The 12,387-nt window shown below is 35.3% G+C and overlaps 1 protein-coding gene across 4 annotated transcripts in view; it reads right to left on the reverse strand.

Annotated features, from left to right (window-relative positions):
* Nucleotides 1–12,387, reverse strand: part of Ano3 (anoctamin 3) — a 334,161-nt gene that overhangs the window by 31,162 nt on the left and 290,612 nt on the right. For all 4 annotated transcript variants that reach the window (XM_004660858.2, XM_045157621.1, XM_004660859.2 and 1 more), the window contains 3 exons: nucleotides 8,731–8,767; nucleotides 5,104–5,215; nucleotides 3,878–3,935 (listed from right to left, as the gene is read on the reverse strand). In XM_004660858.2, the coding sequence (XP_004660915.1) occupies nucleotides 3,878–3,935; nucleotides 5,104–5,215; nucleotides 8,731–8,767 (207 nt within the window). The remainder of the gene's footprint in view (nucleotides 1–3,877; nucleotides 3,936–5,103; nucleotides 5,216–8,730; nucleotides 8,768–12,387) is intronic.

Below are 12,387 nucleotides of genomic sequence, written 5' to 3' on the forward strand. Positions count from 1 at the left end.
AATTAACAGCCAATTTAATCTTACCCAACATTTCTCCCTCAGAAATTAATTATTGTTCCACTCATTTGCCAATATGCATGGGTTCTAATAATTTATGCCTGAAACCAAACATGCTTGGATTCACTTAAAAACCAGCCAACCTGAATTTTTGACTGTGGATAGTCACACACATGACAAAGAAACAATTTGTTTCAGCCTCTCATACTGTGCTGCTCTGTTTATACAGACTCTCATCTTGAGTAGCAAAAAATCTCATGGGTGAGGCTGCAGAGATTGTTTAGCAGTTAAAGCACTTGTCCCTTGTCCACAAAGCCCAAGGACCCAAGTTTGATTCCCCAGTACCCACATAAGCCAGGTGCACAAGGTGGTACATATGACTGGAGCTCATTTTCAGCAGCTAGAGGCCTTGGCATGTCCTTTATTTCTCTCTCTCTCTCTCTCTCTCTCTCTCTCTCTCTCTCTCTCTCTCTCATAAGTAAATAAATAAATAAAATACTTTTTAAATCCCATGGGAAATGTGTCAGAGCCCTATAGGACATGTTGCCAAGCTAGGAAGCTATTTTAGTATTGATTGTGGCCCTAAAGATTGGATTCATGATAAACATAATCATTCCTTGTCTATCCATACTTCAATCAATGACTTAACAGTTTATAACAATGACTCTATTGTATGGGGAGAAAGGTGGATATACAGCCCACGGCCCTTTTCAGGACAAAGACCACCAGAAACCTCTATTTGGTGACTTGGCTCTGCCTTTTTAAAATTATTCATTGTGGGAAAGGAAATTTACAAAAGTAAAAACTGTCTCATTATTTACTTTCTATTGCTACCACACTGCACCAATTCACTTTTGTGTCCTTATCCATGTCTTTCTTATTGGCCCTTTTAATATTGCACAAAATGAAAATCTATTTCATAGTCTATGCTCTGCCAGCTATGAACCCACATCTTTAAAATATATCTACTATATATGAGACAAAATTAATATGCATCCTCAAGTGTCTCTACTTAATTATATTACTATAAATATTAATTGATTACATGACCAAATGAGTCAAGCAGTGCCTATTTTACAAAACAATATTGATAACTTGATACCAAGATTTTACTAACAAATTGTCTTGGCTTAATCCATCTTCCTGGTTTTTAAACACTTGGCCTTCCACTTTGGTGGTCATTGGATTAATTATCTGTACTTTGTTCTTTGTGCACTTGGAGGGATCCACCTGAAAATACATACTAGCCAACAACATCAATATGTCTGGTTCATCAAACCGCTTTTAAAAGAAAAAGAAACAATTGGCAAAAGGTTAATTTTGGCACAGGCTAAACCTGGGGACATGAAAGAACATGAGCCTTGAGCAGAGCTTCTTGAAGACAGGAAACTCACAGCTTCCCCAAAGATTCCCTGACAAACATAAGCAAATAACTCATGATCTGATCTGATGTGAACTTGTGCTCAGACTCCCCATGGCTTTGACTGCTATGAATCCTGAATCTGAATAAAAGCTGCTAGTATGGTCAGTTTGAGAAGTACTAGAGTGCATTCCCCTGTCCCTCCATTAAATCATATTTTAGTGTGTTGTGTATTCATTTCACGTTTCTCCAAACACTGCTGGATGATGTACACAAGTGATGGCAACAATATATGGAGCACTTTCCACAATCCATGGGCTATATTAATTGTATAACATAAAATTTCTCATCTATAAGCAGCTTGACAAGCTAAATATTACTATGTACAATTTACTGAAGAAATAAATATGCCTGGAAGTCAAATTAAGAGCTAAGAATACATAGGGGGTAATTAACATTTGAGCCAGCTTTCTGATTTTAAAGCACATGCTCTTGAAGACATTTTAGGCTTTCTCGGTGTATTATAATCAATTTCTGGAACAATATGGGAAGGTAACATAAATGAGGACTCCTCTGAAGTTTGATGAGTTTTAAACAGAGAGCTTAGAAATATTTTTCCCCTCAGTTTTCTTTTGGAATCTTTTCTTAACTTGTTTCTAAATTATGGCCTCCCACTAGTGACACCAACAATTAAATTGGACTTTACAGTACAACCATTAAAACAGATTTGATCTAAAGATAAATAGACATACTGACCAATGAAAGTGGAGTCCAGAAATAACAAAACTAAAAGATGTAGACTATGATAAATCTAGAAATCCATTTTTCCCTTATAATGTATTCCATCTGGAGGAAGATACTTGATTACTTTTTTACATAAAAATAAGTTACTAAAGGGCTGCAGAGATGGGTTAGCAGTTAATGCACTTGTCTGTAAAGCCTAAGAACTCATGTTCAAATCTCCAAGACCCTCATAAGCCAGATGCACAGTGACACAAGTGCAATGTCACACATGTGCAAAAGGGGGTACATGCATCCGGATGCCACTTGTAGTAACTGAAGGCCCTAGTGAGGTCATTCTCTCCCTCTCTGTCTCCCTCTCCCTCTCTCTCTCTAACACACACACAAATAAATAAAAATAAGTTACTAAATAGAAATTACCACTATACTAGAAAAAATATTAATAAAAATGATTATTTTTATATTTTAAGAAATGAGGGAAAATTTTAATATCAATACTAAAATCCATTATTAAAAATGAATTCATTGGAAATGGGCCTAGAAGTAGTGCATGCTTGTAATCCTAGCATTTGGGACCTGGAGTTAGAAGTTAGGAGTTCAAGGACATCCTTAGCTAGAAAGTAACTTTGAGGCCAGCCTGGACTACATGAGTCTCTGTTCCAAACAACAACAACAACAAAAGTAGTTTTTAGGTTAAAGAATGCTAAATCCTTTTGTAAAACAATGTATAAAGGAAAAAACAAAAAAAAATTGGGAAAATGCAGCAAATTTTAATAATTAGGTTCAAATTTTATTATTTTACAATTTAATAAAGCTGAGAAACATTCTAATGAAAATGAACATTATTAACACAAACACTCATAAAATACAACAATGAGCATGAAAAATATTTTCCAATTCAGGAGAAACTAAAGAAACTGAATTCATAAGGAGATGATATCCTTTCAACTGTTAGATTGGCCCCCAAACTGCTTCTGTTGGTAAAAGTCTGAGGAAGTGAAATGATACACTCTAGGTCATGCTGGGCATTTAAAGGACAATCTCTTGGTCTTACAGAGAACACAGCACATCAATACTCCACCTATACATTCTTAAACATTATAAATCAATAAATAGGAACTTGAAAATATATTTGAATGTTTATATGCTGCCATTTCAAATAATGTTTCTTTTACATTAAAATTTCCATTCTTAAAATTTTACCTACTGGCTGGAGAGATGTCTTAGTGGTTAAGGTGCATGCCTGCGAAGCCTAAGGACCCAGATTCGATTCTCCAGGTCCCATGTAAGCAAGATACACATGGTGATGCATATGTCTGGAGTTTGTTTGCAGTGGCTAGAGGCCCTGGAATGCCCATTCTCTCTCTTTCTCTCTCTCTCTCTCTCTCTCTCTCTCTCTCTCTCTTTCATAAATAAATAAAAATAAATCTTAAAAAAAGTTTATCTAGCATATTTTAGTTGTACTTAGATACTCATTTTAGATGTACTTAGATACTCATTTTCCAACTGAGAAAAATTACCAGAACTAAATTCTTGGAGTTTGTGGATGAAATAACAAAACAGTTGTTATTGTTTAAAAATGAAAAGATCAGGGTGTTTAACCTTGCAAAATCACAATCCATTTAAATAAAAGTAGCTGCTTCCTTTTGGAAAGTGAAGGAACTCTACCAAAATTTGTCTTCAACTGATGGAATATTGTCTTCGTTCCTCAGGCCATTACCTCCCACAGGCACTGGCCTGCATCCATACCCATCCACCCACTCTCACAAGATTACTTACTTCCTCCAGTCTCCATCGGTCAAAAAGCTTATTGTATTTTCCTGGGTGGCCTACGAATCTGTAGGAAAGTAGTTTAATTCATTAGCAGTCAAGTGAAGTTCACCATTAACACACCACACAGAGGCGTGTGTGGGTAGACATAATGTTCAGTGGTGCAACCTGTCCCCATATAATCGACTTTTGCTGTATAAGCATCAAAGAACTGTCTTTCAAAGGATAAAGTGCTGCATGAACTCAACACTATTGGGTGGGGAAGGTAGATATCAACCAACCTGATGACATTTAAAACATTGTGCTCCATGTAGAGTTTTAATACACTGTGGGCCAAGTTAATGAATATTACAATGTGATAAATGGTTTAGTGCAGTATGTTTCTAGGTTCTGAATATTTCCATGGCATTATGTGGAGTGTTAACCATATAACAAACCAGGACCATTAACTATATATGCTTTTTTTCAAACTATGTAGGAAAGGAGAGAAAAATAAACTCAAAACCACAGTTAAAAGTACCACACTAAGGGAGGGATGGCTTAGCAGTTAAGGCATTTGCCTGAAAGCCAAAGGATCCAAGGTTCAATTCCCCAGGACCCATGTAATTTACGCCAGATGCACAAGGGTGCATGCACATCTGGAGTTCATTTGCAGTGGCTGGAGGCCCTTGTGAGCCCATTGTCTCTCTCTTTCTTTCTCTCTCCCCCCGCCCCCTGTCTCTCTCCCTTTCTCTGTCAAATAAGTAAAAGAAAAGAAAAATGTTTTTAAAAAAGTACCACACTAAGAAATCATAACCCAGAGTTACAGAAAAATTATTATTACTATAATTATTAATTTTTTTTTGCTTTGTTTCTCAAGGTAAAGTCTCACTCTAGCTCAGGCTGACCTGGAATTCACTATTGAGTCTCAGGGTAGCCTCAAACTCATGGCAATTCTCCTACCTCTGCCTCCAGAGTGCTGGGATTAAAAGCATGTGCCAACACACCGGCTATTTTCTTCTAAAAAAATACTTACTGATAATTAGGAAAATCACTATTTAGCTAACACATGACATCTAAGTTTTACGTTTTTGTACATGCCAATTTTAATTGGTAGGAGCTGCTAGAAGTCACCTGAGAATGTATAAACATGAAAATGGGTGACCACAATCTTTAAGTCAGAGGTCAGGAGTTTGCCACCTGTGTTAGCTAATTGGCAAAAGAACTGTTGTAAAAGAGAGCATGTATCAAAGTACCTTCCCAAAAAGAAAGCGATGTAGAAGATGGAGCTGTTCAGGTTGACAAACTGGAAAAGAAACATCTTCAGAGCAAAGCTGTTTTCCCATTCTGATTCTGTTCGAGGATATTCTAGAAGAACACATAGGTTGAATGGCAAGGAATCTAGACAAGGAAATCTCATTTTCAAATTTAGGCTAAATAATGTATTGGGCATACGAGGCCTTTGGGGTTTCAAAATTCTAGTGCCTGTGTCTATAAAATGTGAATAATATCTGCCATGAAAAGTTAATTAAAGTTAAGTTACTTTAATCAAGTATCATCAACATAACTTTCTCTACAGCTTCAAGAGTATGATCCTTGCTATTACTATATAAAGATGTTCAGCAGGGCTAGAGAGATGGCTTAGTGGTTAAGTGCTCACCTGTGAAGCCTAAGGACCTCAGTTTGAGGCTCAATTCCCCAGGATCCACTTTAGCCAGATGCACAAGAGGGTGCACGCGTCTGGAGTTAATTTGCAGTGGCTGGAGGCCCTGGTGCACCCATCCTCTCTCTCTCTCTCTTTCTCTCTCTGCCTCTTTTTCTCTGTCTGTTGCTCTCAAATTAATAAATAGAAATTAAATTTTTTAAAAAAAGATGTTCAGAATCTTTATATAAAGAAATTTTGAGCCTCATTGTTATCTACAGGTAACTATAATGGTAGGATCAATTCTTTACTGTACCCCCACATAGAGATCTAATCTAGTCACAGAACACCTCGATAGATGATTATTCCTGCGATAAAGAGAAAAAAGTGCTGCTTCAGTCAGAAATTGGAGTTCATAGCTCAGTCTTACACTCATTGTTAACCAGCAGATCTCTTTATAGCTTTTGGAATCAGTTTACTTATTTGTAAAATAAGAGATTTAGATTAAAGTGTTCTAAAAGTCTTGTTAAGACTCCCTTATAGTAGTTCCATGACTCTTAAAAGAAAAGAATGAAATGAGAAAACCTGAATGAAGATGGCAGTGTGAACTCAGTCTCAGCCCCTACCTAGTGTTCAAATAAGTGAAAAAGTATGCATACCACATGTGTGCATTGATGGACTTGAATAGCTCAAGAAAGATAGACTATAGATAAGATTTGATCCAAGAACAACAGAGGCAGAATATATACATTAGCTTAATCGCATTAGAGGAGAAAGGCATAGGTTCTGGGGAACTCCAAGTCCAGAGGTGGTAGGTCAGTATCAGGAGAGGTATTCTAAGAAGTGGAGTGGGATGTCTCAGTACAACACATCTGGAAGTGCATTTCCTAAAGTACTAACACGTTATGCTCTCACTACTGTTCTCTAGTTTTTCAAGGTAGTTCTTTCAATTTAACATATTTTTTTAAGAGAAAAGACAGTATGGACTTTTAAAATGTCCCCATGTGTATGCTTTTTGGTTCTATATTTCCCATTTCATTGCATTATAACCCACACATGTGTTTGTGATTTCTGCTTTGAGACCAAAGTTGCAGTTTTGAAAATACATGAATTTTATGGATGTTTTATTAATTTATTAGTTGTGTGAAAGAACATTTTATTGAACATACAGTTTCTATACCTTAAAAGAAAATTGTTATATATGATACTTAAATCCTCGGTATCCTTATATTTTTATTAGTTTTGAGTTTGTCTATTTTTATATTTCTATTAGTTTCTGCTTTCTATGTCTCAAAGGCTGAGTTAAAGATACATAGACAATAGTCTCACTTAGTAGATCATGACCAACATGAAGTATACCTTTTAAGTCCTCAAGTACATATAAAATGCTAATTTGCCTGATATTGACATGTGATTTCATTCTTACTGTTTCCTTGCTTTTATTCTTTGTCAACTTTTACATTTTAATTCCTTCCCTCTTCATCAACATTACAGCTAGATCTCACTTCTAAAATTTGGTTTGAGTTGCAGTCTCTGACAAGGCAATTATTGATCAGATTGATTGATTTGTGGATAGACACACACAGAAAACTTATTTTTGTATTTGTTTTAAGGATTGTTTTAAAAGCTTTTTTTTTCTTTTATTTTGTTACATGAACCAGGAGTCATGGTTTATCTTGTCTCTTAAGTTCTCATCTATTCTTTTGATAAGTATTTGCTAGATACTTTTTCTATCACCCACATTCCACAAGTATGGACCAAGTAACAGGATTCAATAAGTACTGTTTAACTGAGAAAGAAAAGCAAAGGATGCTCAAGGAAGAGTCCAGATGCAAGTGAACATAGGCTTAGAGCTCTGCAACACATGTGGACTGGGCTAGAGGAAGAGCTCGGGAGGATAACCTGATCAAGAAAATTAAGTGTTCAAAAAAGCAAGTAAAATGTTTGATGTAAATGAGGAAAAGCTTGAAAGATTAAGCAAAAATTAACTATTTTCATGAGAATATAAAAGTGGTACTAACTATAATAATAGTATACATCATGTCTTAAACATGAAAATAGTTATACCAACATAGTTACAAGAACATTAATTAGTAAGTTGTCTAAACATGTTATCACTACTTTGAAGGACAGTTAATGAATATCAGGTAATAAGAGGGATATATATATATTGCAGGAAACATTAAGAATTAAGTCTTTACAATTAGATTATTAATAACACTGGCAATGTAAACATCTTCTTTAGAAAAAGACTGGAAAGTGGGAAACGAAACTGATAAAAACATTCAAAAGCAGTGGCTCAGTGTAAATGTGGTGACATCTGACTATCGTTCGATTCTGGGGTCAGTATAGAGACACCTAGGCAAACATTTTTTTCTTAAGTTTAAAACATTTTTTTTGTAATGGGTGAGAAAAAGGAGGAAGAGAGAAAAAGGAGACAGAAGAAAGAAAGAGATAGAGAGAGGGCAGTACATAAACCAGAGAATAGAACCAAAATGAAAGCAAGAAAAAGATAGGGAAAGGGTTTTATAGGAAAAGGTGGGGAAACTACCCTGTGAGGGAGGGGCCTCCAGTGATCTCCTGAGGTAGAGGGTGGGGGAGGTGGCTGATATTCCCTCCTCTCAAACCAGAGGTACCCTCGATTACTGTAATATGAAGTGGTGCAGGTAGAGAATCGGGATCTAGTCTAGGCAAGACCAGGTGGCAGTAAGACAAAAGAGGGATGGGAAGGGAGCTTTGGAACGCTTATGCCCAACACTTAGGAAACTGAAGCAGAAAATGCTAAGTTCAAGGCCAACCTGAACTACACAATGACGGGCTGTTCCAAACAATATATAGGAAAAAGTAAAAGTTACTCAAGGGTTAGAGAATAGGAGTGAGCACTTTAGTGATGGACTTGTTTTTCATCCATTTCTTCATACTTTCTTTCTTTTTGAGTCCATGTATTTGTGGTATAATACCTTGCAAAATAAGTAAATGTATGGGGCACAAAGAACTGAAAAGCTTGAGAAAAAAGCAAATTTCTAGATAAGATTCTTTTAGACTGCAGGCATTGTTTTTCTATTGCTTCAGGAAAACTAGCTTCTTAGACTATCACTCTCCTTGTTGTTAATAAATAAATGCATAGCTAAACATAAAATAGTAAAATACCTAAAGCCACTACAGACTGCTATACACATTATACTACAGACTAATATACACATTATTTTTTTCCAACTGAAATAATAAAAAATGGACTTACCTAAATTAGTGAGGAGGTAAGCAACTTTTTCATAAGCCTGGAATAAAGAACATGATAAATATTTGTTTCTTTTAGAAAAATGCTAGTATTTACCTTCTTCTAAGAAAAATCTCAATTGTGTTCTACTACATTATTACATTTTAAATGATGTAAAATTTATTACTATAGCATGTAGTGTTTTGCATACACACACTCACATATGTATACACACAAAATAGCTAACAGACAAATATGTGTGGAAATGTGTACACATACATAAGCACATATATACAGGACACATTTGTTATCTGCAACATGTCTTTACTAGTAGTTTCTTTATTTCAGTCTCAGACCTACTTCCATAACAAGACAGCAATAAACCAAAGTTATACAAGTCAATGACTGAGCTGAGATTTGATTTTCAAATGACAGGGTGTTTTTGTCTTACTGGAAGTTGAAGATGAAGTCTGAATTCTATCCTACTGATAAAGAACTTGCTAAACTATGACAAAATATTTGGATTTTCCAAAGAAAAAAAATGTTGGGGACTATTTGTCACATGGTAAATTGACTCTGTAGAACTATAGATTTTTGTATAAACATTTTTCATTTTCTACTAACATCATTTTTTCTTATATTCGCTGAGTACAACTTTTATATAGGTAACAGACATAAGCCCTTTCTCAGTATATATTCTAAGAATATAGATAGTTGGTAAAGTACATTTATTATAGATTCAAGGGTGATACATGTTTATGAGTTTGTCTGTACATTTAAAGATGACTATATATACATTGATAACTTAATAAGAAAATATGTGAAAAGTAAACAAAAATAAGTCCTTTCCATGAAAACATAAAAGTGGCCTTAAAATATAATAATGGCACATAAAATGTATTAGATGATGAAAATAGTTCTATATTTAATAAATTATTGTTTAGATTAGTACTTATAATAATGCTACCCACAAACATTCAAAAATGAAAAAATATGCATCTACATACATAAGGAGTTGTTCACATTCTCTGACTATTCCTTCAGTAAAATGAATGTCATTTTATCTTGGCTATTAGCCAAACCTGCTGCTATCTAATATCTAAGCTATCTTAGGGAGCTTGATATCTCTAAGAGATTTATTTCTCTCTACCTCCCTCTTTCTTTTCTCCCCCTCTCTCTCCCTCTTCTATTTCTTCCCTATCTTTCTCACCCATTAAAAATCTTTTTTAAAAAAAGGATGTTTGCCTATGTGTCTCTATACTGACCCAGAATCTAACAGTAGTCATATACCATCACACCTACACCAAGCCACTACTTTTTAATATTTTTATCAGTTTATTTTGCCACTTCACAGCCTATTTCTAAATCTCTACCATAGTCTATACTTTCCTGGTGTTGGTTTCTGTTTATTCTGTATTAGCTTTCATTTTTGCTATACACACAAGCTAACACTTTCAAAATTTAAAACAATATTGCCTTGAATTTTTGAGTACACGTTATTCCCACTGAACCATGTTCTTTTCCACGTTCCATTTACCAAGCAAAATGACCATAGCCGGCTCTGCAAGCAGTGTAACAGGGCGGACTTTGGACAGAGGGACAGAGGACACGAGTAGCCCCTGTTCTCATGCCCTAGGTGGAAGCCCTCCTGTCTTTCACTTGTGCTAATGCTTTACAATTATTACAAATAATTATTTCTCAAGTTTTGTCAAGTAGGTACAATGTGGCCCATTTCATGGAACAGGGAGAAATTAGCTGGGCATGAAGTCACATGCCTTTAATCCCAGTACTTGAGATGCAGAGGTAGGAACATCACTGGGAGTTAGAGGCCAGACTGAGACTACAGAGTGAAGTCCAGTTCAGTCTAGGCTAGAGTGAGACCCTACTTTGAAAAAAAAAAAGAATTTAAATTACACACAAATGTTACAAATGATGGGCACCACCAAGATACTGAAGTACATGTCAGTCCACACACAGTGACTTTTTGACTTCAAAATTACAAAGTACAAACCGAATACATCAGTTAAGTATATTTAAATGTATAGCAAGTGGCGGCAGCAGCAGGTTGTCTGTACGTGAATTTAATTATTCAAAATAAAATGGACATTCATTTGTAGAAGAGAGTATATTCATGGACAACTGTTTTGGCCCCTACATAATACACACATGATAGCATGTTGGAGGACTTATGGTAGAGATTAGGAGCAGTTGATCTTCTTTTGTAGGTAGTTACTAGGGATACAGACCCCAAAGAACAAAGATATCAGCCTGCCTTTGTGAGACTGGAACTCTAGTCTGAACCTAATTAAACCTGATTCATTAAGACGGCCATAAGGGGCAGCCCTATTTTACTTCCTGTTTCTTCCTCCCACTAGGAAGTTTTCACAGGCTTTTTCCTTCTCATTCCGAGCCGATTAGGCCACAACAATCATTTTATTATTCATTGAGTTTAGAAGTCATCAGTTTTTCACTAATGCTTTTTGGGGGATCTGATGCAGAAATTGATTTTGAAGAAAAGAGCAGCAAATGCAGGAAAAGGGGTATCAGTCAGTTCTACAATTGTGTTAGTACATTTTATGTCCTGTATTTGGTCACAGCAACCTTGTATTGTCAAAATGAACTCCAAATGCACTTGTAAAGTCAAAGAAACTGCCATTTTCTAGTTATCTACACCAATTGAACCTCTAGAGACTAGAGCCATAGAGCTGAGCAAACTAAATAAATGAGTTTTTAGTTGTTTTGAAAAAGACAACTCTCTTTTTAAATGAGTTATTTGATATCACCTCCTCTCCGAGCTAAGAGATATAGCCCAAACAGTAGACCCACCCTCTTCCATAATCACCCATTTGCCATATAATTAGTGAGCAGGTATTAGGGAATGAGGCTTCTGTGATGGTCCATCAAGGAAGCATAGCAATGTTTGCTCTGGACCCTAAAAGTCCAAGGTGGGGATCACTAAAACCAGCATGAATTATTTACATGAATGAAAGGAAGTTAAAGATTTCTCTCTTTTTTATTATTTTTATTTTTTAATTTTTTTCTATGCTGTACTCTGGTATGGTAAATGCACTTGCAGATATAATACCAAAGGAGTTCATTCATTTACTGACTGCAGAAAAGGTTCAATCTAATCCTAGATGGTTCACCAAGCAATAGGAGAGTACTTCTCCTATATTTACACTGTCTTCACTTCAGAATTACCCTTTATTCATAATGCCATGTTGTTGCAATATGACAAAATTAATTAATTTATCATGCTAATTAAAATATTTTTGAAAATATTTCCAGATATTAATGTAACCATGGTATTTACAGTACCTAAAAATAGTAGTGCATTTTTCAAGGCAGAAGAAAAGGGATGAAATTTGGATATAACAACTCATAACTTCAAATTCCTTCAGGTTTTCAGGTAAATGTTTTGTATGGAGGTGCTGAGATAATAAATTAGAATTTTAATAACTCATATTATCAGTGTTTTATTGAAAAGATGTGATTACAGATCTTGCCTATATATCAAACGCACTTTAGGATTTTAGTCACTGATTTTTATTGCTAATTTAGGAATAGATTGGACCTGAATCATCAAGTATCTTGGAGATTTTGTTTTAGATACAGCTCTACTATCCCATTGGAGCAAGTTCCACAGATAATTTGATGCACAGTAAGAATTTGGAGAATATT

The sequence above is a fragment of the Jaculus jaculus genome, chromosome 8 (genome assembly GCF_020740685.1).
Source record: "Jaculus jaculus isolate mJacJac1 chromosome 8, mJacJac1.mat.Y.cur, whole genome shotgun sequence".
NCBI lineage: Eukaryota > Metazoa > Chordata > Mammalia > Rodentia > Dipodidae > Jaculus > Jaculus jaculus.